The 27866-nt window shown below is 51.8% G+C and overlaps 1 protein-coding gene across 1 annotated transcript; it reads left to right on the top strand.

Annotated features, from left to right (window-relative positions):
* Positions 1-27649, top strand: COL9A2 (collagen type IX alpha 2 chain). Its single transcript, XM_031962265.1, is given in 33 exon segments — positions 1-114; positions 2826-2900; positions 5066-5101; positions 5205-5267; positions 8041-8069; positions 8071-8092; positions 8675-8710; positions 8888-8911; positions 13108-13161; positions 13690-13743; positions 14355-14402; positions 14730-14786; positions 14941-14994; positions 15268-15321; positions 15772-15825; positions 17020-17073; positions 17321-17374; positions 18376-18429; positions 18708-18761; positions 18962-19015; positions 19929-19973; positions 20123-20176; positions 20886-20939; positions 21335-21388; positions 21610-21681; positions 21905-21940; positions 22599-22643; positions 22856-22888; positions 23527-23673; positions 24452-24506; positions 25039-25227; positions 26224-26301; positions 26707-27649. Coding segments are annotated over 33 exon segments (2064 nt in total). The 5' UTR covers positions 1-42; the 3' UTR covers positions 26907-27649.
* Positions 27650-27866: the final 217 nt, after the last annotated feature.

Below are 27866 nucleotides of genomic sequence, written 5' to 3'. Positions count from 1 at the left end.
CGGGCAACCGGAGAGCGGAACCTGGGGAAGCGAAGCCCCACCATGGCCGGGCTGGTCGGGAGCCTCCGATTGTTTGTCCTCTTCCAGGCGCTCAGCCTCTCCCTGGCTCAGATTGTAAGTGTCTCCTCGGCTTTGGGATCTTTAGAAGGGGGGGATCCCCAGTCTTCTCCTTCACTCCCCATTGCAGTCTGGGGGAGCCCTGGCGGAGTCTGTTGTTCGTCCTCCCTGCAAACTTGTACTGAGGCTTGGGGAGTGCAGGTTGGAAGCTGGAAGGAAGAAGGGGAGTCTCTCTTTTAAGGGTCCTCCCTGAAAACTCCCCAACATGGAGCCCTCAGAGTACCCCCCGTTCAGCAGGGTACCCCAGGACTAGATTTGGAGTAGGATTAAATATGAGATTCTTCTCCCTGCGATGGGTGGGATTTTGCGGATGAGGGGCTACTTTCTGCCTGGGGGTGAGAGGTTTCCTTTGCCCTCTTTCTTATGGGCTTCAGTTTCTGCCAGGTAAAGTTGGGGCCCCATGGGGTTAGGAGGGTTTGGGCTTAGGTAGAGCCCACAAATGTTTGTGGACCATCTTCTATGTACAAGGTCAGAGAGACAAATTCTGGAGTTACTGCAGTTCATGGTTGGGGATTGGGGGTAAAGGTGGAGGCATCCCCACTTCTTGATCAACCATAGCCTGAGCCTAGGGAGGGAGAGACTTGTCCAGGAAAGGAATCCCAGATGTGGGGCCCCCAGAGTCAGGCAGTTTAGCGGTTGGAGGAAAGGTGTCTGGGCCAGGCTGGGACAGCCAGGACAATAGCCTCCATTCATGGATCTCTCCGGAACCCTCCCTTCCTCTCTCTCAGAGCCTGGAGGCTCAGGTTTAGAAGTCACAGTTAATTTCAATCTCTAGGGCTGGGGATGCTTAGAAGGTACCAGTTTAATAAATAGAAGTATCAGTTTCTCCATCAGAAAAATGGGGCTAATATTACCACACTCACCTCACAGCAGTTATAAGGAAAGTGCTTTGAAAACTTCAAGTCTGAGGTGTGTGGGGGCTGCAGGGAGCGACCTGGGAAAGAATGGGCAGCTGCAAGGGGCTTCTTTTTGATGACCTAATTGTGTAATGAATCGTATATAATGAATTCCTGGAGTAGAAAGTCCTTTCACTGATGAAAATCCACAACTCAGTGTCTTAGAGCAAAAAGGAAAATTGAATAGCTTGCTTAGGGTCCAAGGGCCAATTTGTCTCAAGGTCTTCTTGCTTCCAAGCCTGGACTTTTAATCTCTCTACTACATGACCCCTCAGGAAGAAATCTTAGAACAGAGACTACTAGAAAGGGAAGGGAGCGTAGACACCATCTAACTCAATGTCCTCATTGTGGAGATGGGAACACTGAAGCCCAAAGAGGGAAAGATACTTAGTTAATGTCACTCAGAGAGTCCATGACAGGTCCTGGATTTGTCCAAAAATTAGGTCTTCTGACTGTTTATTTTTCTATTTCCTTCTAGAAGCAGGGGAATAGTTCTTTCTTTCTAGTCTGAAGGAAGCCATTTTCCAGGCTGCAGAAGCCCAGGATTTCAATGCCCAGGCTGGGCAAAGCATGTTGGGATTGGAATCACAAAGTCAGTCATGGGCAGTAAACTACTATGGCCCTTTGGGCCTTAGTGTATATGTGGCTGTCCTTAGGAGGAACCCATAAGGGAGGGCAAAATCCTCCTTGTGTGGATTTGTATTGGAGGATTTATGCCACAGCCTTAAATGACAATCCTAGAGCTTAGAGTAAAAGTTGGGGGAAAATTCATCTAGAAGACTTTTCCAAGGTGAACATTCTAGGCTTCCCCAGCCTTCCCTCAAAGAAGAAAATTGATTTGAACTAATTTCAAATCTCCTCTCTGCTAACAAGATGTTTACTTCTCTTAACCTCAGTTTCTTCTCCTGTAAGATCAGGAGACTGAATGAGACGGCCCTGTAACCCCTTCCAGCTCAGACCATCTGGCTGCCCTTTCTGAGAGGCAGCAAGGTTCAAAGAACTACAGGGAGGAAGATCAGGGACCGAGTGTCCTGACTTCCTCCCTCTGGTCTGGTACCCTGAGTGGTCACCTGGATGTCAGCATCCTTTTTTGTATGGACAATGGAGGGAAGTAGAGCTGGAAAGAGACCGTTGTCCATTCTCATTGGAAGGATTTAGCTGTACCAGATGCTCTGACAGTTGGTGATTCAATTCCATCCTAACCTAGCCTGTTTTATGTCTTACACGGTATCCTATCTCCCAGGCAAAGTTGGGGCTCCTATAGGGTTAGGAGGGTATATGGAGAACCCATGAATGTTTGTGAACCATCTCCTGGGCACATCCTAGGCTGTTTCTGTCTTTACCATCGTCCTCAGTCTTTTGTTTACACCTGGCTCTATGGCCCATTCATCTTAACCTTCTTAGTAGCATCTCCCTTTATACAAGACTATGGAAGGCATCCAGAAACACAGGGTCAAAGATCCTGAGAGTTGGAAGGGATCTCAGAGGCTCTCAAGGAATCCCCACTATCACCTGACGAGGGGTTGTCCAGCCCTGCTCAAAGACTCCAAAGCCCCTGGGAAGGGCCAGATTCCTGCAGGCTCTCCTAAGACTGGGGTCTTCTGCATAGTGGGAGCCAGCCCCTTGACTGGAGGATTCCCTCCAGGCTCTCCCCTTGGGAAGGGTCAGGAAGGGGGATCCCAGCAGAATGCCCAGGTCCTCTCCAGGCCCTTCTGGGGTATATCCAGTGGGATCTGCCACCTCGACTTGGCTCAAGACTCCTGCCCTTCCAGGCTTCTCGGCTAACTAATTTTTGTGTGTGTTTATTTCCAGAGAGGCCCGCCAGGAGAACCAGGGCCCCCCGGTCCCCCAGGTCCACCAGGAGTGCCAGGCTCAGACGGCCTTGACGTGAGTAGGAAGCCTGGGGCTGGGCAGGAGCTAGAGATGGAGGGGAGGGGATAGAGAAGGAGGGGCAGGTGGACAAAGAGGCACTTTGTCTGGGGGCGTCCTGGGGATTGGGGGGGGTTATTCACCAGAAGAGGACGCCAGGCTGGACCACAACTCCGTGATTTCATCAAAGCTCTAGTGTCCAGCAAAGGTGGGGACCGGGGAGAGCAATTCACAAATGCCCTCCCTCTACCCTCCTTTCCAACAGAGTCCCTTCTGGTCTGCCACGTCCCCCTTCCTTCCTTTGCCTCCACAGGAGGACCTTTATTTAGCAAAATGTTATAGGTTCTGGGGCTAGCCAGGAGCTATCCACTCCTCTCCGGGTTAAAGCTTGCATGGTCCCCAGCTGGCTGAGAATGAGATGGCCAGGGTCCCAGATACCCCCGCCCTCTCCCACCTCAGCTGCTGATGGTGGGGACGGTTGTGGGGGTTATTTATAGAACCGTATTCAGAACACAAGCCCATTCAGTAGCTGGCTCCCTCCGGGAAGCTGGAAGGAAGGCAGAGGCTTCGTGGCTTCTGGGATCTAGGAAAACCTGAGAGAGAAGAAAGAGCCTGGAACTTGAGAGTAGCTGTAATTCTGAACTGGAGACCTATACTGCAGGAAAGACTCTGTCTCTCTCTGAGCCTCAGGTTTCTCAGCAAGAGCTGTATCTCCAGCTTTTTCTGAGGAAAAAAAAGCTTATAAACCTCTAAACTAAATGAGAATTATTATTCTCATTAATTATTATTATTGTTCTTGAAGGAGATCAGGTACCTTTTACCTCCCTGGATTTTTTTGTTCACCATCAGTCAATCCCTCCTTTGTCCCCTTTTCTCCTCCATCATATGTTTTTCCCCCCAGTTTTCTTTTTTTTAAAATTATAGCTTTTTTATTGACAAAACATATTCATGGCTAATTTTTCAACATTGATCCTTGCAAAAACTTCTGTTCCAACTTTTCCCCTCCTTCCCCCCACCCCCTCCCCTAGCTGGCAGGTAGTCTCATACATGTTAAATATGTTAAAGTATATGTTAAATCCAATATATGTATACATATCCATACTGTTATCTTGCTGCACAAGAAAAATTGGATTTAGAAAGAAGGTAAAAATAACCTGAGAAGAAAAAACAAAAATACAAGCAGACAATAACAGAAAGAGTAGAAATGCTATGTTTCCACCAGAGTCTTAAACTCCCAGAGGGTAGAGACCAACTCCTGATTTCAGGGAACCCCTGGACGTTTCAGAACGTTTCCCTGGATTCCATCACAGATTTTCCCTGAAAATATTTCTCCTTGTTTCTTCTCTCCAAGGGAGCAAACCCAGACTGTGAGCCCTGACTCCTAGGCATTCATGTCTCATTTATTTGGGATAATGAAGGAAATCAGTAATGCAGCTAATCAGATGTCGCCTACTGGGTTTTAGGGTTGGCTGTTCCCAGTGGACAACAAAATAGCTCAGTTCAAATGGCCAATAGAATGTAAGGTCCTTGAGAGTAGAAATGGAGGGAGGGTTTTCTCCTGTTTTTTGGTCCATGTGTCCCCAGTATCTAGTATGTGTGACATGTAATTGTCATTAAATAAATACTTACTAGATCTAACTGTCCAGAAAAGAAGCCTCTTGACCTCTTACTGAGCTCAATTCTGTTTTTAGAACTTAGTTCCCCCCCCAAAAAAAAGCCTCAAGTTCCTCTACCCATCTTGAAAGCCGCCAGCCTACACAGATTTAACCCACATTTCCAAACCCATCTTCTCCTTACACAGGATAGAACAGGTATTAACTTAGCTAACACCCAATTCTACTTTTATTGCTCTGGCTCCATCCAAGCTGGATTGTGATTGGTGGGATGGGTACAAAAATCAATATTGTATATTGAACACTGGAATGATAGACCTGTCTCATAGGATCACAAATTAAGAGTTGGAAGATACCTCACGTGGTTATCTGGTCTAACCCCCTCAGTTTACATACACAGGGAAATAGACTTGCTCAAAGCCACTCAGACCAGAAGCGACATTCAAATCCAATTCTCTTGATACCTCCTCAGCCCTGTAAGGCATCTCGGGCTCACCAGTGCCAGCTCTGCCAGCAGTTGTGCTCCCTCAGGTGCCCACTAAGGGAATCTCATCTGTTTTTATCTCGTAGGGTGACAAGGGACCCCCTGGAAAACCTGGATTTCCGGTGAGTGTGCTCCCCAACAACTCTGCATTGGAAGTTCTAGGTGTTTGCCCCCACACCCACACTGTATACAGACTTCATTTTTCTCCCCTTGTCTGTTCCCCAGGGACAAAAAGGTGACCCAGGAAAGCCGGGTCCAAATGGGCCAGATGGGAAGCCAGGGATTGACGTGAGTACTGACCAGAAAGGCTGCAGTGGTCGGAGTGGGGGGCTGGACAGCCAGACAAGGGATTAGGAACCTGGTCTTCCAGGGTTTGAGTTCTCTCTAGGGGACAGATTGTGAGACCTGACTCTCATGTAATCATGTCTCATTTATCTGTGATAACGAAAGAATAAGTGGTACAGATAATCCAAAAGATGTCTCTTATTAAGTTTTAGTTCTTAGTGGACAACAAGTCAATAGTAGCCGACTTGGCAATGCAACATGGCAGTGCAAAATGTTCACTTAGACCCCATTAGAACCACAGAGGTCAGATCCAGGGAGATGATAGCTCCATGGTCCTCCACCTGATGTGACCTTTGAGAAAGGATGCTGTTGAGCGGGAACAGCTACAGAAGGAAAACCCAGGATGGTGTAAGGACTGTAGACCCTACCATACGAGGATGAGTTGAAAAAGCTAAAGATGTTTAGATTAAGAAGACTGAGAGTGTGGAGGGAGGGTAAACCATCCACAGTAATTGTCTCCAAGCCTTTAAAAAGCAATTCCACTTGTTCTGCTTGGGGAGAACTGGAACTATGGGTAGAAGTTGTAGAGAGGTAAATTTAATGTCAACATCAAGAAAAATTTCCTGACAATGTGAGCCAACCCAAAGTGGAAAGGGTGAGCTCAGAAGGATTCTAATCCCTTGTGCAGGTACAGTTCAGTGAGGAAGGCACCAAGTCCTTTGCAAGTCTGAGGGGCTACCATGATAATGTAGTGTACAATTCAAGGGGGAGGCAGTGATGGAGCGAGCAATGCCTTCAGAATTCTGTCTAATACTGTGGGTAGTACGATGGATACTGGCAGAGCTCCCAGCACATGCTGATTAACAGTGAGGGAGGCCTTTGGGAGGCCATTCTGGGCAGCAGGGCCGTGGGAGGGAGTAATTTGGAGATAAAAATATCTCGCAAGCAATTTCCATACATGTAGCTGAAGATATAATTTTTAATGCACACATTAGCAGCTCAGTTTATTAATAAAAATAGCTCCTTACAATGAGTGGTAGTTTAAAAAATACTTTCAAACCCATTATCTCCAAATCAGAGGAATTCTGAACTTCAAGGATTCTTAGAACACAATACCAGGGCCGGGAGGGCCTTAGAACATGGGATGTCAGAGCTGGGAGGGCCCTTAGAACTCAGGGTATCAGAGCTGGGAGGGCCCTTAGAACCCGGGATGTCAGAGCCGGGAGGGCCTTTAGAACCCGGGATGTCAGAGCCGGGAGGGCCCTTAGAACCCGGGATGTCGGCGGTTCTTCCACGTTAAAATTCTGCCTCCCTAACAAGCCCCCAAGCACTGACTCCGGCCCCCCTTTTCCCTACCCCTCTCACTCGGGTTGTTTCTCCAGCTGGGAAGCAGCAGCTGAGGGGGAGAGCGCGGGGAGAGCCACCTGGGCCAGGGCCAGCAGGCCCCCCCCCCCCACAGTGCAACAACAAAGGCAGCTGATTCCATCAGAGCCAAGCTAAGGCCTGCTCCATCTTGCTCAGTTTATGACAGAAATCGCAGAGCTTAGCTTGCATTTAAAAGGAAAGCAAGCTGCTTCATAGACGGCCCTTTTTGTCGTGGGGATTTCCGTTTTGTTTGGCAACTGAGTCCGGGTTTGTTTCGGAGACCTCACTGCTAGCAAAAAGGAATGAGCTGAAGGCGTCCTAGATTCTAGTCTTGACTGTAATTCACTGGGGAAAAAGCACTTCTCCTGAACTCAGTTTTCACGTCTGTAAAATGGGGAGAATGAGACTCCGGCTGCCTGTCTTCCAAGGCCTGTGAGAGCACGATCACCGGGGGCCGGGCTTGGGCCCGCTCCGCTGGGTAACTGAGGAAGGCAAAGGGCGGCCTGGAAACTTCTAGATTTGGCGTGGGGGAGGGGACGGGAGGGGGTCGCTCATTATGGGAATCCCTCGGGCAGCGGCCAATCACCCACCCTGAAACGGCACCGACGGCGTTACGCGAGGTGGCCTTGCTCGCACTGATCCCGCCCTGGCTGCGCGCAGCCCTGAGCCGCCTTAGTGTCTGGGGGCTCCGGGCCCGGCTCCCTCGGGCCCCGCGGGGGCACAGCGCCAGGAGACGGCGGGGCGCGGGGGGCCTGCGCCGGGAAGCGCTCCCCGAGGCCCGCAAGCGCCCGAACCGCGAGAAGCCCGAAGCAAAACCGCAATCAACCACAAACGGTCCCAGGAAGCGCAGGAACGGCGTGGGACCCGAAGCCCGCCGGGCCCGGACAGAAAGGAAAGGGCTGCTTCCTTCGAGGCTCCACGTAACCGCGCCTGGGAAAAGGGCGGGAAGGCCCCTCCTCTCTGCCCTGAGGCGCGGGCCCAGAGCTCACGTGGTTAGAAGGGCGTGGCTTGAGAGGGGGAGGGGCAGCGGGGAGAGCGCAGCGCGCATTTATTAAGCACCTACTGTGTCCCCGGCGCTGCGCCCAACCCAGCCCAGGAAGCCTGGTTCACCCCCCTCCCCCCGTACTAACTGACTGGGCGGCCTCAGGTGGTCCGCGCTCTGAGACTCGGCCTGCTGCCTGTGAGACGGGGACTGGCCCCGCTTTTCTCCCCAAGGCTGTTGACGACTTGTACACATACGGACACACGGGCGGGTATAACAGTCTGCGCGTCCGGCCCAGGCTTTGCGACCTGACTTACCACACTGCGCCCGCGCTTCCCGCCCCCCTTCTGGGAAGGGCCCGCGGGTGACCGTCTAGGCCGGTCCGACGGCGGGCTCGGCCGGACACGCGCCCTTGCTTTCTCCCTCCAGGGCCTCACCGGAGCGAAGGGAGAGCCAGGTTTCAGGGACCCCTGGAGCTAAGGTGAGCGAGTGGATGGCGCTGCTCTCGGAGGAGGAGGGAGAGGGAGGGCGGGGCTTGGATGGGGATGTGGGGGGGGCTTGGGATGGGGATGGAGGGAGGGCGGGGGCTTGGGATGGGGATGTGAGGGAGGGGGGGCTTGGGATGGGGATGCGGAGGGGAGGGGCGGGGCTTGGGATCGAGATGCGGAGGGAGGGGCGGGGCTTGGGATGGGGATGCGGGGGGGCGGGGCTTGGGATGGGGACGCGGGGGGCGGGGCTTGGGATCGGATGTTAGGAGGGCGGGGCTTGGGATGGGGATGCGGGGGAGGGGAGGGGCTTGGGATGGGGACGCGAGGAGGGTGGGGCTTGGGGTGGGATGGGGGAGGGCGGGGCTTGGGTGGGGATGCGGAGGGAGGGGCGGGGCTTGGGTGGGGATGCTGGGGGAGGGGCGGGGCTTGGGGTGGGGACGCGGAGGGAGGGGCGGGGCTTGGGATGGGGATGCGGGGGGGAGGGGAAGGGCTTGAGATGGGGATGCGGGGGGCTGTTCTAGAACACACACGTCAGACTCCTGTCGCCCTAACGCTCTGTCCCTCTGCGCTTTTAGGGCCAGCCCGGCCTCCCCGGCCCCCCGGGTCTGCCGGTGAGTATTGTGGCCCTGCTTTTTCAGGGCCTCTCGGGGAGGAACCCCGGTAACAGGAGGAGGAGGGGGAGGGGGGTTCTTGGGGAGAGAGCCCTGCAGAAAGGGAGCCGCGGGAGGGGGAGGGCACGGCGGGGGATGAGAAGCAGAGCGATTCCCAGTCTCTCTTTTCTCCCACAGGGCCCTGGCTTTGCAGGACCTCAGGTAAGTCCTTGGGGAGGGGGGGAGGGGCGGCGGGTAGTGGGAAGTGAGGAAAGTCAATAGAGAAGGGAACCTCTCCCAGCCACCGGCTCACACCCCTGTCTCTTCCCCCAATCTTAACCCCTGCTGGAGCAGGCAGCGATGAACCGACATTTATTTATTTATTTTTTAATTTAATAGCCTTTTATTTACAGGATATATGCATGGGTAACTTTACAGCATTAACAATTGCCAAACCTCTTCTTCCAATTTTTCACCTCTTACTCTCCCACCCCCTCCCCCAGATGGCAGGATGACCAGTAGATGTTAAATATATTAAAATATAACTTAGATACACAGTAAGTATACAGGACCAAAACGTTATTTTGCTGTACAAAAAGAATCAGACTCTGAAATATTGTACAATTAGCTTGTGAAGGAAATCAAAAATGCAGGTGGGCATAAATATAGGGATTGGGAATTCAATGTAATGGTTTTTAGTCATCTCCCAGAGTTCTTTTTCTGGGCATAGCTGGTTCAGTTCATTACTGCTCCATTAGAAATGATTTGGTTGATCTCATTGCTGAGGATGGCCTGATCCATCAGAACTGGTCATCATCTAGTATTGTTGTTGAAGTATATAACGATCTCCTGGTCCTGCTCATTTCACTCAGCATCAGTTCGTGCAAGTCTCTCCAGGCCTTTCTGAAATCATCCTGTTGGTCATTTCTTACAGAACAGTAATATTCCATAATATTCATATACCACAATTTATTCAGCCATTCTCCAACTGATGGACATCCATTCAGTTTCCAGTTTTTAGCCACTACAAAAAGGGCTGCCACAAACATTCGTGCACATACAGGTCCCTTTCCCTTCTTTATAATCTCTTTGGGATATAATCCCAGTAGTAACACTGCTGGATCAAAGGGTATGCACAGTTTGATAACTTTTTGAGCATAGTTCCAAACTACTCTCCAAAATGTGAACCGACATTTATTAAGCCCCCTCCAGAAGCTAAGCCAACAGCTTGCAGATAAGCTGTTGCTTAGTTAAGCAAGCTGTCTTTAGATAAAAAGACAAAAGGGAGGTCTGGTCTGGCTCCAGGGAGCCCACATGCTTTATTTTCCTCGCCACCGTGTCCGTGTGGTGTAGATAGTTTTCCACCGTCATTTTTGTAAGACTTGGGGCTCTAGATTTTTTCTCCTTCCCAGGACAGCAAGCAGTCTGACACGGGTTAGACACCATTTAAAACATATTTCCACATTAGTCATGGTGTGGAAGAAACATCAGAACGACAGGAAAAACCATGAGAAAGAAAACCTTCTATGCTTCCATCCACATTCAGTCTCCAGAGCCGTCTCTGGATGTGGGCTTTCCAGCCCTGGTCTATTGGAACTGTCTTGGATGCCTGCATTGCTGAGAAGAGCCATGCCCATCATACAGATCATCACACAATCCTACCGTTACTGTGGACCATGTACAAGGTTCTCCCGGTTCTGATCACAAGGAGCTACATTCTAACGGGAGAATCAGTGTGTGAACATGCAAGCGTGTGCAGAATATACAGAATGAACACCAAGGACTGGGAGAGGAGGGCTTGAGCAGGTTCTGCAGGGGAGGTCAGGAAGACTTTTTGACAAAGATGATGCTTGAGTGAGTTTGAAGGAAACCGGTTTTCCAAGTGGTAGAGGTGAGAGGAGAATGAACTCCAGGCATGAGGCACAGCCTTGGCAAAGAGTTGGAGTCAGGAGATGGACTGGTGTGCAGATCAGCGAGCGCCATAGTGAAACCAGATTATCAAAAACTTAGATGTCATCTTCTGTTGTTTACTCATTTCCCTCTGTTCTCTAGTAATTTTAATAAGAAGGGGTACTGTATTTTGCCAAAAGCTTTTTTTGGACATCTATTGAGATGACCATAGGATTTCCATTGGTTTTGTTAGTGATATGGTCATTTTACTTGTATCTGACTCCTTGTGATCCCTTTGGGGTGTTCTTGGCAAAAACATTGGAATGGTTTGCCATTTCCTTCTTCAGTTCATTTTACAGATAGCAGAGTGAAATGACTTGCCCAGGATCACATAGCTAGTATCTGAGGCTGAATTTGAACTCAGGTCCTCTTGACCCCAGCCCTGACACTATTCACTGAGTCACCTAGCTGGCCAAAGGTTTATATTTGATCCTTGAAGCAATAGAAAGTCACCAGAATTTGTTAAATAGGGACCAGACATGCTCAAAGAAACTTGGGCTTTAAGAAAAATTACTTTGGCAGCTGAGTGAGGATGGAGTGGGGAGAGATGAGGCAGGGAAACCAAATTGAAGGCTGTTTCATCAGTCTTAACTGATCCTAACATGATCCTAACACTAGGATCCTAGCTGAGAATGGAGGAGTCAGGGCGTGATGTTGTGGAGGCAGAAATAAGACTCATTGACTGGCTGGAGAAGGGAGAGTGAGGAATAATACTGCAGTAGAGACCGTGGGTCATTGGAAGTCTGGTGGTACCTCAGTAATATTCCAGAGAAGTTGAAAAGACAGATAGGAGAACGAGGATGAGTTCTGGGTTGGATGTGTTGAGCCTGAGCTGGCTCTAGGATCCCCAGTTTGAAAGGTCAAACAGGCAGTTTGTGATAATGGCCTGGGATTCTGGGAAGAGACTGAGGATGAATACTTGGATCTGGGAGATATTTATGGAGAGATAGTCATTGAATCCACGAAAGCAGAAATTACCCAGAGAGAAAGGTCAGAGAAAAAGAGCCAGGGAGAGCTCTGGGACACCAACATGATTGTTGGTTTGCCACGGATAATGAACCGGCAGAGGAGACTGAGAAGGAGTTGTCCGATGGATAGGAGGACATCCACTAGGGAATGGTATACTGAAAACCCAGAGGGAGACACGAGCCAGATGGAGAAGTTGGCCCATGGTGGCAAAGGGCCCACAGTGTGGAGAAGGAGAAGGATTCTGAGGAGGACGCTGGCAATGAACTTTGCAGAACAGTATGAGTTTATGAATGAGTCTGGAAGTCAGAGTGAGGAAGTCACTGAATGTAGATGGCTTCATTGGATACTCTGGTGGAGAAAGGAAAGAGAGATACTGTTAGAATGTCATGTGACTTTAGAAACTGGGGAGAAGCATGGTGGGGGAGGCAGGATAGAGTGAACAGAAGAGCACTTAGGCAGATAGAAGAATTGGAGAGGGGATAAACACTTTACTAGGGAAATAGGATAAATCAGGAACATTTTGGATTTATCTCCACTGATGGCTCTCTCACCATTTTTTCTCTGACTTGGCCACTGATGTCACTAGAATTCTAGCAGGTAAACCTTTTGCATCCCAAACATTTTATTGATCATTGATTGATTGAGCTTTCCCCTGGGCCTCATACTGTGCCAGATAACACAGAAAAAGAAAATACAGTGAACTTACCTATACTTTTGCCTTTCCTTGGCCCACCCAAAGGGCAAACCTCAGCACAGACTGAGTGGTGATGCTTTTCAGGTCCTGCTCAAACTGCAGCAAGGGATTAAGCAAAGGTCAGCATGGGGGGATATGAACTAATTCTCTGACCTAATTAAAAGGACTAGAGCTGCAGAAAACCCCAAAACTAATTCCATTTGGCTTGGACAACCACAAGAAGACTTTGGGGAACAGTTAATTTACATGTTCAGACTAGTAAAGAGAATTTGGATTCCTAGCACCCACTCCCATGGAGGCAGTTGGATGGTACAGTGGGCAGAGAACTGGGTCTAGAGGCAGAAAATTCTACTTCAATTCATTTACTAGCTGTGTGATCCTGGGCAAATCACTTAAGCCTGCCTCAGTTTTCTCAAATGTAAACATGGGGATAATAACATCATCTGCCCCACAGAGTTGTGGTGGGGATCAGAGATAACATATCTCTGCACATAGTTTGTGTTTAGCACGTAGTTGGTGCTTAATAAATGCTTATTTCCTTCCTTCCTTTAATGAGGGAGTGACAAGATGGATCCTGGGGAGGGAGGGGTCAAAGAAGACAAAGGCCCTTAGAACCAGAATGTGATCCCAGCTCTCACTGACCTGCTGTGTAATCTTGGGTCACTAGCTCTCACTGAAGATCAGTTTCTTTCTCTGTAAAATGGGAGGATTGGAATAAATATCCACAGTCTCTTAGAACTTTGATATTCTAAATTCTAAAATAATGGGGCCACCGTTATGATACTTCTTCCTCTTCTCCCCCAAGGGACCTCCAGGACCAGTTGGACTTCCTGGAGAAATTGGCATCCCTGGGCCCAAGGTGAGTCACTGAGCCACTTCTAGGGTTTTCCGTATCCTAATGAGGTGATAATTACAAGAATTGAGATTATTTTGTTTGGAGAAGACTGGGAGTTGGGGGGGATGCAAGGGAGATGCAATACCTTTCTTCAAATATCTGAGGGGTTACCAAGTGAAAGAGGGAGTCGATGAGTTTGGTTTGGCCTCTGAGGCAGACCCAGGGCAGGGGGAGGCTGCAGAGAGGTAAATGTCAGCTGGATGACTCCCCCGGGGCACCTCATTAGTTGTCCCATCACTTGGGCATGGCATCTTTGCTCAGGAAGGGCTTGCACTGGGTCATCCTACTCCCTGGGTATAAGAGGCCTTATTGTAGCCAATACCCTGCTTCAGAACAATGGCCATAGCCCCTTTAAATGGGGCAGCGTGCACAGTCTCCCTGGAGGGAGACCCCTCCTTGAATTAGCTGAAGTTTCTCTTACTACAGCTCCAGGTGTGGAGGCTGGGAGTCCCGGGGGGGGGCCTGTAACTTGGCACTGGCATCTCTTTTCAGGGGGACCCCGGACCTGAGGGACCATCAGGCCCTCCTGGACCTCCAGGAAAGCCCGTGAGTATTCTTCGTCTGCCTCCCTTCGGGAGGTAAGGGTGGGAGAGAGACCACGGGCTGGACAACCGATTCTATGAACTGTCAGCCACATATTCTCAGGCCCCATCGTGAGGGAGGTTGGGAGAATCCCAATCCCACTGGCCCTCTTCCCTGGTTCTGCTGCCCTAGAGCCAGCTTAGTGACTACTCTAGGTGGTATGACCATCATGGCTGAGAAATGGGGGTCTCCAGGGGACCAGAGATTCAGATTTGGCTCCTTGGAACTTCAGGATGGAATATGGGGTATATGTCCTAAGGAGGGGTGAGTCACTGGCCAGGAAGGATGTAATAAAGTCCACCCGCCAGTATGGGAGGTGGGGCTGAGGGGAGACCAGGATCAGATTGGGGGGCCTGAACCCCAGAATCTTCTCCCATGGCTGCATTTCCTGGGAGCAGGAGCCAAGTCGCTTTGGAGTGTGGTCTGAGCTCTCTTCCCATTGGCGTTTGTGTCTGCCCAAAGTGCTCAGAGCAGACCAGCCACCTCTCCAGAGTCGGGGTATAGGGGGACCCAGCTCTGTTCCTGATACTGTGGCTATCTGCCTCCCCCAACCTCACCTCAGATTGCTCTTTCAGGGCCGTCCTGGGACCATCCAGGGCCTTGAAGGCAGTGCTGACTTCCTGGTAAGTCCTGGCGTGGGACCAATTAGCCAGGTCATTAAGGACCCCCTGCGGAATGGGTCTGTGGACAGGGAGACAGGGGCTGTACAGAAAGCACCTTTGGCCAGAGGAAGTGCTGTCTGGCTGTTCTGAGGGGGTGATGGGGTCCAGGGAAAGGAGGGGAGGGACAAGCTAGTCCTGGGGCCAAGAATACCCCAAAAGAGGGAATACAAGTGAGGGCTTTGGAAGAACGAGCCTCACACCATGCTAATGGACTTCCCGCCCTGCCCATCCTCACCAAGCTAGAATTTGGATCTGGCCACGAATAAATACCCCATATTTACATTTCAGTGTCCGACCAACTGCCCAGCTGGTGTGAAGGGGCCACAGGGGCTGCAGGGGGTGAAGGTGAGTCCAGAAGGGGCTTAGCTGGATTTGGGGACATGGGGCTCAGTAGAGCTCATTGGAAGCAATGGAAACCCAGTAATATTCGAGGTCCGGGAATTATGGGATAGAGTCTGGTGCTGAAGAATGCAGATTAAACTTCCTTCTCTCTCTTTAGGGACATCCAGGCCGCCGGGGACCCCTGGGAGAGCCAGGCAGACAAGGGAAGCCAGTAAGTTTGGGAGTCCTTGAGTATCTCTTTTTGGGGGACAGAGAGAGCTCATGCTGCTGGGGCTGATGGAGAGGTAATGGGGTAAGGGCAGAGATGGGAGGAAGGGCCCAGAGGAGGGAGGGGAAAGGATAATGAGGGGCTTAGATGTGGAAACTCCTCCCTGATTCCTGGGCTCCCTGAGAGTGGACTCTGCGATCTGCATCTCTTCTTCTTCCTTTCCTGGACTGACGGACTGTGATCCTCAGGTCCTGACATCCGCCTTCCATCCTCTAGGGTCCCAAAGGAGATGTGGGTGCCTCCGGTGAGCAGGGAATTCCTGGCCCTCCGGTAATGTATTCCTCCTCCTCTTTCTTCTGTCTAGGACACTGGTGGGACCCTCCTGGCCATTCCCGTGCTTAGAGACCCTAGAATCAGGGCCCACCTGGGTAAAAGGAGCCCGGGCTCCCTCCGTGGGTTTGATCGTCCTAGTTTGGCTGCGTGCCTGAGACAACTCGATGGCTCTGAGCCTCAGCTTCCCCTCCTGTAACACAAGAGCACTGAGTTAGGTTATCCCTGGTCCCTGCAGCGCTAACTCGCACTAGGACGACCTTCAGGATCTTTCCCCAGGGGCTCAGTTCGGCAGTCTGTGCCCACCGTGGCTGGGGTTTGGCACAAGGGGCAGGAGACTGGTAGGTGCCCAGGGCAGGGACTGGCAGCTCCTCTGGGGAATGAGACCGGGAAGATGCAGCTCAGAGAAGTCAGCGTGAGCCCATCCTCTGTGTCCTTCTTTCTTCACAGGGCCCCCCGGGCGTCAGGGGCTACCCAGGCGTAGATGGAGCCAAAGGAGAGATGGTAAGTGCTCAGAGAGCCCCGAGACACCCGGGCCTTCTTGTAGGCCCAGGACTCAGCACAGACTTAAGGCACGTTCGGTGGTTTAAATTGTGATCAGGATCATCCACACCCCAGCCTCAGGTATGGCCTGGTCCGATTCTGCTCGGAGCTCCAGGAGACAAGCCTAGGAAACAGCATCAGGGTTATCAATCGCGATGATACCGTTAGAGAAAATAATCTGATTATTTTTTTTTTGGTTTTTTTGGCCCACCTCTCCTGGGTACTTCTTTGGTGTACAGGGAAAACTTCCTTGCCCATTGCAGCTAATCAATCATTCAGCAGTTTGGAGTGTCTTAGGGAACTGTGCCAGTGAGAAGAAACCGAGAGATGGTTATATCAGTAATCATTCTATATTAATAGAGGTTTCATGGGGCAGCTGGTGACGCCATAATGCAGAGTGCCAGGCCTAGAGTCAAAAAGACTTGAGCTCAAATCCAGCCTCAGAGCCAGTCACTTCACCCTGTTTGTCTCAGTTTCCCCATCTGTAAAAAGAGATGGCGGAGGAAATGGCCAGCCCCTGCAGGGTCTCTGTCAAGAAAACTCCAAATGGGTCACAAAGAGTGGGACGTAACAGAAAATGACTGAATAATAAAGTTATTGCAACATAATATTCAACAAGAATTTATTAAATTCTTAACTGTTTGGCACATAGAAAATATTCAGAAACGCCCCTTCCACAACCCCCTCCCTGGGTCACAGACAGGTTGGGACCTTCACACTTGCACTGGTGGGAAAGCCTGGGAGTCCCCCACTCTGAGGAACACATGGTCTGTAACACTAACAATGATTGTGACCCTCTCCATAGAAATACTAAGGATGCCAGAATCAGTAAGGCTAGCGTGCTGCTAGTGTCCCCAGCAACAAAAATAATATTTAAAACTACTGTCACATGGAAAGAATGTTGGGTCAGAGGACCCGGGTTCAAATACCAGCTCAGTCACTCACCTGAACTCGGGACATTCACTTAACATGTCTAGATGGGCCTTTACCTCCTCGTCTGTAGATGAGGGGCTAATTAGGCGAAGCTACCTCTGGGGACCTTTCCAGTTCCGAACTGCTCTCCTATGTCTGGGATAATGCTGCTATTAACCATGAGCTTTAGACTCACATTGATGTCAATGAAATGGATGGTGATGTGTCCCCTCCCTTCTCTAGGGTCCCCAAGGCTACAAGGGGATGCTTGGGTCCATCGGTGCCGCTGGGAAGCCCGTAAGTCCTCCCCACTGCCGGCCCTCGGATCTTGGCCTTTGCCCCCTGCCCCTGGGGACACGCTGAGCTCCCCACTCTCGCACCTGTCCCTGGCTAGGAGAGGCTTTGTGGGGGTGACCTGGTACAGGGAGGGCTGGAGGCAGTGGGGCCACTGAGGGGGGGGACAGCTCAGCACTGCCTACTCTGGGCCCCTCTCTGTAGGCTGTGCAAGGTCCCCCCGACAAGCTTTGTTCTTCTCTGCCTCCAGGGTGAGGAGGGTCCCCGGGGATCACCAGGCAGAGCTGGGGAGAAGGGAGATGTGGTAAGTCAGCAGCTTCTTGGGTGTCTCCTGCCCTCTCTCCATCTCTCTCTGTTTCTGTCTCTATGTCTCTCTGTGTCTCTCTGTTTGTTTTTGTTTTTATCTCTCTCTCTGTTTCTGTTTTTGTCTCTATCTCTTTCTGTGTCTGTTTCTCTCTCTCCCCCGCCCAACCTCCCCAACTCTCCCCCCTCCTCTTCCTCTCACAGATCCCTCCCCCTCCCCTCACAGATCTGTGCACGTGTCCCCTGTGGATACCTGTGGTCAGTGGGGATGACAGAGTACACATGTGCATTTTATTTGAAAACAGCACCGGCTCCAGGGCCTGGAGTCCTGAGCACAAATTGTTTCCCTGGCAAGACCTAAAGAAGCCACAGACTTTGATGAACCTCAGTTTCCTCATCTGTAAAAGGGGGCAGTGGCCCTAGGGTTGCTCTGAGGTCTCTTCCAGATGGAGATCTAGGACCCCTCTTCTGCACAGATGGATTCTGGGAGGGATCACCCGTTACATAGTCTGTTCTGAATGGAAAGCTGCCACAGCTGACTGGGGGGGCGTCACACAGGCGTGCACCCACAATGCACTGCAGCTACCTGTACTTGTTCTGTGTGTCACTACCTGAAGCCGGGTGGCACCATCAGTACCAGGCACGAGCTGGACAGCACAGGCTGGGATGGACCCTGAGGTCCCAGGGGCTCCTCCCCTGTGGTGGCGCTCCTTTTCTCAAGCTCTTCTGGCCTGGTGGGCGACCAAACGGGGAGCCCCTGACCGCAGGACTCCGGGCCTGCCTCCTGCTAGGGCTCCTCAGGCCATGCTTCTTCCTCCAGATGCCATCAAACCACAGCCGAACTAACAGGATTAGGGACTTTAAACATTCCTAGGCCGAGGAGAGTGGGGGTAGGAGGTCGGGGACACTGGGAGGAGATGGGAAGTCACATGGAGTCTCCCTGGTGTGCACTGGGGGAAAGAGAAGGGGTTATAAGACTTCTTCCCTGCTTGGCTTTTGCAGGGCAGTCAAGGTGTTCCAGGCCCCCAGGGAAGTGGGGGACCCAAGGGTGAGAACGTAAGTACTCCAGTTGGGGAATTCTGAAGGTGGGGTCAGACCCAGTGAGCCCCCCCTCCTGTCTGAGAAGGAACCCAGACTTAGCCAGGAGAAAATGGTCAGAAGACCTGCACTCTAGTCCCAGCTTTGCCGCTGTTTCCATGTATGGCTTTTGTCCCTTCCCCACACTGTGCCTCAGTTTCTCTACCTGTAAAATGAGGGCGGTTGGATCAAGAGAAGGTCTGTTGCTCGAGGGTGTGCATTCTCATAGGGAATGCTTTCCTTTCCTTCCTCTGCAGGGCCTACCTGGCATTGATGGCAAGGATGGGACACCTGGAATTCCCGGGGTGAAGGTAGGGTGAATGGACCATGGCATAGAGAGGGAGGGTCCCTCGGGCCTGGGTCAGCACCTGCCTTCCCCTTCATGAGGCTGCTTTGAGGGGGGACCAGGCCCAGCCACGTTAAGCACAACACCCTTCCTCCCCACCTTGGAGGGCCCCTAGCCAGGGGCTATAAGCAGAAGAGTCATATCTGTGGCCATTCCATCCCACAGGGCAGTGCCGGACAGCCTGGGCGGCCCGGAAACCCCGGTCACCAAGGACTGGCGGTGAGTATCTGTGACAGGGCCCCATTCCAGCTTGGGCCTCGAGCCTCAGTTTTTCCTCTGTGAAATGGGTTGGGATGGTCATGAGGATCTCTTACTGACCGGGCCCCCAAAATCTTTCCAGTTCTCTAAGTTCCAGGGACCTTCCCAGCCTTGAAAGTCTCTCCGAAGTCTGACATTCTAGGGTCCAAAACCTTTCCACTAAATCCTCTAAATCACACGACCAGGGCATTTTCATACGATTATGCTCAAAGCACAGTGGGAAGCTGTGAATAGAGCCATGAAATTGAGTCAGAGATCTGAGTTCAGATCTTGGCTCTGTTACTTATATGATGTTGGGCAAGTTCCTTAACCTCTCTGGCCTTGGGAAATGAGACTAAATGACCATTATCTCCTTTTGCAGCTCTATATTGGGACCCTCAGAGGTGGGAGGAAGGAACCTTAGAGGCATTTAGTCCAACTGGCTCCTGAGCGGGGATCTTTAATTTCATTATAATAAGTTTTCTTTGCAGTCTTACATATTTTATTTTATGCACTGAGAAGAGGCCCATAAGTTTCACTGGACTGCCAGAGGGGTCCATGATACAAAAAAAGTTAAGAACCCCTGAATTTGGCGATCTCCACTATTAACAGCCCTAGTAATACAGTGCCTAGAGCACTGTACTTGCAGTTAGAAAGACCTGAGTTCACATCCTAACTTGGATACTTACTATTTGCAAGGCAAGTTCCTCAAGTTCTCTAAACTCAGTTTCCTAATTTGTAAAATGAGGAAGTTGGTCTGAATGGCCCCTCAGGTCCCCTCCAGATTCTGACCTGGGCTTTTCTCTTCTTACTGATCCTTGCCCAAGGTTGTGTCTTTGGGGATGGCCTGGAGCCTCCCTTTCAGTAAGACTTTTATGCTCCTTTCTCTCTACAGGGTTTGCCAGGTCAGCCAGGGACTAAAGGGGAGCCGGGAGACAAGGTGAGAGGACTCCCCACTGGGGATATTCTGGGAATGGAAGGGAGAGGTTGGGAGTACTGGGAGATTCTGAGGCAGAAGATTCCTAGGACTGGGAGGATGCTGTGGGGTCAATGGCCTTAGGACTGAGCTGCTCTGATTGCTTCTTCCAGGGTGAGCCTGGCCAGAGGGGCTTCCCAGGATTGTCTGGCCCCCCCGGGAAACCGGTGAGTGCCCCTGCCCGTGTCCCTGTCCCCAGCAGGCAGAGGTTATCCCTGAACAGAAGAGGTCATTCAGGCCCAGGCACTGCCCATCCTAGGGCGCAGGGGGCTGGTGAGCCCAGGGGGGCTGTGCCAGAGCCAGGGCTTAGAAGGCTTGCCTTAAACCTCGCTCTGCCCCAGATGATCTCGGGCAAGTAGATTAAATAAATCCTTCCCCTTCTGATTTCCTATTCTGTAAGAAGAGGTTTGGATTTGCTGATTTATGAACTCCTTTCCAACCCTTTGGGACAACATATAAACCAGTAAAGAGACAAATAAAAGCAGACGGTCAGGATGGGGGAGTATTATTACCTGCCCTGAGTAGATCCTGGGAGGGAAATCAGCCCCGAGCTCTGGCTTCCAGCAGCATGGGCTGATTAGTGCGGAAGGGCTTTCTAGAGGTCGCTAGAATGCTGACTCTGCAGACAGGAGGACCTGCCCATCTTTACTGGGCTTTAAGTAGCTGGCCAGTACCTGGAGGAGTCACTTAATATATAGGTGACTCATTTTCCCCCTCTGCACCATGAGACAGTTGGACCCAACAGCCTGTAAGGGCCCTTCCAGCTCCGTATGACTCCGTCAGGCGGGACTCTGTCCTCAGGCAGAGTGGGGGGCTGTCCCAAGCACATGGGGGGCAGTCCCTGTGGTACTAACTGCCCCTACCTCTGTCCCCCAGGGTGAGCCTGGGCCTCAAGGAGAAGTCGGCCCCCAAGGCATCCCAGGGCTGAAGGTAAGGGGGAGTGGGTTAAGCCCCCATCCGTGGGGTCTTTAGGGAGGCCCTCCCCGGAGAGACCCAGCAGAGAGAGCCCAGAGGGGCCTCGGAGGATCTGAGTGCGGTTTGGGCTCCTACTTAGTAGCCACAGGGCTGCGGCAGAAGCCCCTGGCTCTGCTTTCTCAGCTGTACAATGGGGCCACCGTTTATGCGGCTTCCTCCCAGGGCTGTCTGGGGAGCAGTGACAGAGTGCAGGGAGCGGTCTCAGAGCGCTCCTGTTGCTCCTGCTGGGAGAACACAGATGAGCTGGCCACAGGCAGGGTCCTGAGCCACATCTGCTCCTGGGTTAGGGAGGGAGCAGCAGGGCAGCGCCGGGCCTTTGGGCAATGACACTTTCTGCTCCATCATCTCAGGGGGACCAAGGCGAGAGAGGCCCCGTGGGGCAACCAGGCCTACAAGGGAAAGCTGTAAGTGTGTGAGCCCTACCCAGGCCAGAGCAGGGAGAAGGGAGGGGTAACATCAGTCCTGGGGCACAGCCCAGGGTGGGGGGTGAAGGGGGGGGCACACCTGGCCTTGGGGGTATCTTCCAGAATTCATTCTACTCTCACCCCAGACCTTCTTACCATGGGCCTTTACCCGGGCCCAGGCCTAGGACTTACCTATTCCTTTCATTTTCTTTTCCCTTCAGGGTGCCAAGGGGGAGCAGGGGCCTCCAGGGATCCCGGGGCCCCAAGGTCTGCCAGGCATCAAAGGAAACAAGGTAACAAATGGGCCCCAGAATGTGGGTTCACAATGGGGAAGCCAGAGGCCAGGAACGAAGTGATGGGGCAGGGGTGGAGTCAGGATCCCAGACTGGAGAGGCTGGGGACAGAGGGAGTCCGAGCTTCTCAGGAGATTCTGGAGGGCTCCCAGAGAAGTATGATAGAGAAGCTGGGGAGATGGGATCTAGGATCACCCATTCCCCATTTTTCCTTTTCCAACAGGGCTTCCCAGGGAAGATCGGTGCCAGAGGCAGTAGTGTGAGTACCTGCTCAGCAGGGGAGAGGCGGGGGGCTTGGGATGGGCATGAGACCCTCACCCAGTCTGTGCCTTTTCCCAGGGCCTTCCTGGTCAGTGATGAGCAGTAAGAGCCCAGGTCCATTGCCCTTGACCCGTCTCCTCTTACTGCTTGTTAGAGGTGCTCCTCCTTGACCATGGCTGTCCTGGGCTCTTTGGGTACCATATTCACTAGCAGCATGGCATGAAGGGAAAATCTCCCTGGCCTGAGGTTGATATTCTACTTCCAATGTATTCACCATGTGACTCTAAACCATTCACTTATGGAGATATTTGTACTCCCCACCTCATGGTCATGAAAGAATGACGTTATGAATTGTAAAAAAGAAGCGTGATGAGTGCTATCTTAATAGTCCCTTGTGTGTGATGCCAGGGGTCCCCATTCCTCTAGAATGGTGCTTTTCTGTTTTCTTCACTACAATACTTCCAGCTGCCACCAGGAGGAGCTTTAGTGCACGCTACTTTAGTGCTTGCAGCTCCAAGGTAGGCCCCCGGCTCACCTCCACTTTCAGGGATGCCATATTGGAAAATGGTACCACTGGGAGAGGTGGGAGTAGGGGAAGCTCGGCCCCAATTCCCTCTCCAACTGCCCTGCCATCTAATTGGGTGTTTCCTCCACAGGGTGATCCAGGTGTGGAAGGTCTCCCTGGGGAGAAAGGAGAGAAGGTGAGTCCCGAGTCCAAAGATATGGTTGGTGCCTGAGAGATCCCAAGGGCAGGAGGGACCCACATCTCAGTCCTGGGGTCCAAAATGGCAAAAGCAGTAGCCACACACTGAAGAGGGTGTTTGGTGGGGTAGGGGGACTAGGGTAATGGCCCCAGGAGTGTGTCCTTATGGCTCCCATTGAAAACTGGTTTTTTTTGTTTGTTTCTTTTTAGGGAGAGTCTGGAGAACCGGGCCCCAAGGGACAGGTGGGTACCCATCAGACCCTCTCCCTGCCCATTCTGCCAGCTCCTCTGCCCCTGTCTTTTCCTTTTTATGCCCTCTTCTCTTCATTTCTTTCCTCTTCTGCTCAATATCCTTTGGCTGCATATAAGGGTGTGCTGACACCAGCTCAAAATGGCTTACTAGAGTCAGTTGTTAAATGATGAATACGAGCAGTTACGCATCAGAAGTTGGCAAACACTACAGATCTGGACTAGATTGCAAATGAAACTTAAAAGTGTATTGTATACACATTTCTCCCCTCCCCAAAAAGCAGGTTGTTAAACATTGAATAGGACATTCTTGTTTCATGTTCTTTCTGAATTTAGAGTGAAGGGGCACTGGAGAACATCTAGTCAAATACCATAATTTTCAGATAAGAAAATTCAGGTTTAGAGAAGTAAGTGACCTGTTCAGGGTCACACATAGAATAAGGATGATTTTAGGCAACTGATTGACTTCTGGGTCTTCGTTAGTCCTTCATTTCCCTCTTTCTGTCTCTTTTCTTTACCTTGTTTCCGTTAAGTGTTGGGGATGGAAATGAAAAGTGAAGGACCACATTGAAGCCTACTCTGACTTTGTTGTTCTTCTCATGGTCCCCTCCATCTTCTTGTCCCCATCACAGCAAGGCATCCGTGGGGAGACAGGCTTCCCAGGTCCCACAGGGGATGCAGGAGCCCCTGGAGTGCAGGGTTACCCAGGACCTCCAGGGCCTCGAGGGATCACTGGAGAAAGGGGTATCCCAGGTCTGCCTGGAAGACAAGGCGTAGCGGTGAGTTTCCTCCTAATCTTTGGGCTGGGAGTATAAGACAAACCGAGAACAAAGCCACTAGTCTTTCTCTAAGAACTCACATAGAGAGCAATAGAGAAGTGCAGGCAGTTTGTCTCTGAGGTGCTTGGAGATCACCAGAGAGGAAGGGCTAGATCCTGCAAGCCCATCCTGGGGATAATATTGCATCCCAGCTGATCTCTAATCTTTCAGTGTCCCCACCAGTATCTCTTTGGGGCTTGAGCTACGGTATGAGAAATTGAAGTCAGTTGATCAATAAACATTGATTAAAAAACAGCCATGACACTGTGATAAGTGTTAGTGCTACAAATATGAAAAAGAAAGGCAGCCTTTTCCCTCAAAAAACTCAAAATCTAACGTGAAAAACAACACATAAAAAGCAGGAAAAAGGAGAGAGGGAGAAGACGAGAGTTGAGGGAAGAAGATGGCGGCCAGTCCAGAGGAGTGTACCTGGTGGGGAAGGAGATGGCTGGTCTGGGAGTACTCTTTGCCCTGCCCTGCAGCCCTCCCCTCACATCAGATGGAAAGAACCTCTGGAAAAGAACAAGACTGTGGGGTCTCTTCAGGGGCTGGGAGAAGGGGCTTTTTCAGTGCAGGAGAGGTTGAGGAGGGGCTGGGTCTGCCTGGAAGCAGGAGGGGACAGGAGGTTTCCTTGAAGTGCCAGCTTTTGTGACTTCCAGGAGGATGCCAGGGCTTTGAGATTGAGAACTTCGGAACCAAGGGAGCATCTCATTCCCATTCCTTTGCTCTTGGTTTTCAGGGCCGGGATGCCAGTGACCAGCACATCGTGGATGTGGTGCTGAAGATGATGCAAGGTAAGTGAGAGGGAGGAGGAGAATAAACAAGCATTTATCAAGAACCCAATGCAACCGACAGTGTGCTGGGCACGTCGCCAATATTTGATTTGATCCTGGGATGACTGAGTGGGATCTTGAGGCCCTTCAGAAGGACAGGTATCCCTGTCATCCTCTCCCACAATGGTCTATAGTCCAGCTTCTTCAGTTGTGCTTTGTGACCCCACATGGGGTCATTAACTGAATGGGGGTCATGAATTTTGATTTATTATCAGCAAATTATTTAGATACCTATTTTATGTATCTATATGCCCGGGGTCACGTAAAACATTTCTTGGACAAAAGGAATTGAGAATGGAAAAAATTTAACTCTCTTTCAGAAGGCTCTGACTGGGTACCTTTGGGCAAAGGCCTTGTCTAGCAGACTCTGCCCCTCTCTTGGGCCCATTTTTTCTGTTCATGGGGTCAGTGATCTGAGTATCTGGGGGCATCATCCACATCAAGGCGAGTCGGGCACCAGCTTCCCCACCCTTCTCTTCTCCTTGCTTTCCAGAACAGCTGGCTGAAGTGGCAGTGAGTGCCAAGCGAGAGGCCTTGGGTGGCGTAGGGGGAATGGGTCCCCCAGGTCCCCCAGGCCCTCCTGGATACCCAGGGAAGCAAGGTGCACATGGACATCCAGGCCCCCGAGGCATTCCTGGTATCATAGGAGCTGTGGGACAGATCGGCAACACGGGGCCCAAGGGTAAGCAAAAGGACCCTGCAGACTGGAACCTTGGACGGGCTTCCAAGGGCCACAGGTAGGGGCGGGTATGTGGGAAAGGGTCCTGGACAGAGTTAGTCAATCAACAGCCTGCTTTGTGCCAGGCGCTGTGCCAACTGAGAGCAGCTGGACTGGTCCAGTCTTGGCTCTGTCATGACCTTTTTGGGGCCTCAGTTTCCTCATCTGTAAAATGTGGATAAAATGAGGATAAGAATTCCCTCTCTCCTACCTAACTACTCTCTCTCAGGGTTGCTGTGAAAGAAGCATTTTGTAAACCTTAGATCCAAAAAAATGGAACTAGAAGTAGTCTTTCCTAACTTCCCCAGGTGTTAATGTCCACCTTCCAAAATCCTAATGTGTTCATTTGTGTATCCTACATTTACTATAAAGCATGTTGTACCCATAGTAGAATTGAAGCCCCCTGAGGGCAGGAATTGTCTCACTTTTGTATCTGTATTCCTGTCACCTAGCACAGTATGCAACGCCCCCGTGCATGTTATATAATAGGGGCTTTAATAAATGCGTTATAAAAAGAATAGTGACAATAAGATGATCAATAATAGTGTAGAGACCATTATAGTATAGGGTCATTTTGGCCTGAACAACATTAAAAGGAGGGTGGAGGGGTGGTGATAACCACCCACTGTAAGTAATAATCAGAGAAGCTGGCCCGAGAGCTGCTACATGTCCTGCACTTATCCCAAGCTTGGGGGGGGGGGGGGGGGGGGGGGGGGGGGGGGGGGGGGGGGGGGGGGGCCTGTGTGTAGATCTCCCTTGTGCTCCCTGGCCTCCCCCAGTACCTTCTCTCCTTTCTCCTTCCAAGCTTTCCTCTGAGGCTCATTTGGGGCTTCTTGCTTGGAAGGGAGAGCCCTCATCCTCGGGAAACAGGGCCCTGGGCTCTGCACCTCTCCTCGGGGTTCTGGTCTTGTTCGTGTTCCTTCCTGGTCCATGAGCTCAGAGAAACTTTTTTCTCGGCAGGGAGACGTGGAGAGAAAGGAGAACGAGGTGATGAGGGTCGTGGGCATCCAGGACAGCCAGGGCCTCCAGGAATTCCCGGTAAGTGCTGAGGGTGGGAGAGCCATCTCATCCCCCGGATGCCTGGCTTCTCTGTCCAATTGACAGCGGGGTCAGGTGGGACCAAAGAAAGAGGACATGGCAGGTGGGGAGTGGGTCCAAAGGGCAGGGCAGGATCAGCCCAAGTCCAGGAGGAATCCTGGATAAATTTCTAGCCACGGTTACCCGGGCAGGGTCCACAGCCTCAGTTTCCTCCCTCTGTGCAATGGAATGCAGTTATAGTAAGAGCTTTAATTTCTAGCCAAGCAGGTTACCCAGGCAAGGCTCACAGCCTCAGTTTCCCCCCCCCCCTGGGCAATGGGATGTCCGAAAAGTGCTTGGAAATCTGGGGACAAAGAACAGCTTAAATTGGGGTTTGATGGGATCCTAATGCTCCCCTTCCCCCAGGACTTCCTGGTCGGCCAGGCCAGGCCATCAATGGCAAAGATGGAGACCGTGGATCACCGGGTGCCCCAGGAGAGGGCGGTCGGCCTGGCCTGCCTGGCCCTGTGGGGCTCCCCGGCTACTGTGACCCTGCAGCTTGCCTTGGGGCCTCAGCTTATGCTTCGGCCCGCCTCACAGAACCAGGGACCATCAAGGGGCCCTGAAAAGGCCAGAGCAACAGGGGTGGGCCCTGTCTCCCTTGCCCAGTGCTCACCCACCCTCTCAGACAGCCCCCTGGTCCAGAGGACACCGATTTAAAGCTGAGGATGCAGGGGACGCAGGGGTTCAGAGACTGGTAGTCTACCTTGAGCATCTTGAGAAATTCCAAATGAAGAAGCCATGAGGGGGAAGATCAGGTAGACTCCAGGACTGAAAGGTTCGGGCGACTGTTTCTTACCTTGGATCTCAAACTTACCCCCCTGGACTCCCTCTCCAGATAAACATCTCCTTCCCCCACTCTTCTCTCCATTCCCCGTCCTCTGGACACACTGGATGGAGGGAGGGAGAGAGGCTCCTGGTCTTGGTCCCTTTTCCAGGATAGACCGGTCATCCTGCTCTTGCTCACTGACATTCTGGGGCAGAAGTGCCCTCAGACCAGCAGTTCCCCCTTCTCCCCCTCCAGCTCTGTGAGATTATTTAAATACGCCCCCTTCTCCATCTAGAGCTGGGAATACCTGGCCAGAGCTCTGCAGATCCAGGCTCCCCTGTCCAGAAGGGGATGAGATGGCAGGGGCCAGGGCTCTTGGGCCAAAGGCTGCGGCCTGCAATGGGAGGTGGGGTAAGAGTATGGGGCTACAATTGGGGAGAGTCCCGAGCCACCGGAAAACCGCAGGGAGTGGTCACCTTCAGATTCCTACTGTGCATACCTGCAACACTGTACAATAAACTCCCCCACCTGCCCAACCAAGCTGGAACCCAGTGTCTCAGATCCTGTCTGACAGCAACTGGTGTGTGCTCATGTCTCTGCGAGTGTGTGTGTGTGTGCTCATGTCTCTGCGAGTGTGTGTGTGCTAGTAACGTGGGCTTTGGTGCAGGGAGTGGGGGGGGCAAGGCCTTCACTGACCCATAGTGCCACCGTACTCCTCAGTCAGCCCCACCACCCCCTGTGGGACCACCGGGGGCAG

The sequence above is a fragment of the Sarcophilus harrisii genome, chromosome 3, assembly GCF_902635505.1.
Source record: "Sarcophilus harrisii chromosome 3, mSarHar1.11, whole genome shotgun sequence".
Taxonomy (NCBI): domain Eukaryota; kingdom Metazoa; phylum Chordata; class Mammalia; order Dasyuromorphia; family Dasyuridae; genus Sarcophilus; species Sarcophilus harrisii.
The sequence above is the reverse complement of the archived record's forward strand: the minus strand, read 5'-3'. Positions and strand labels throughout refer to the sequence as shown.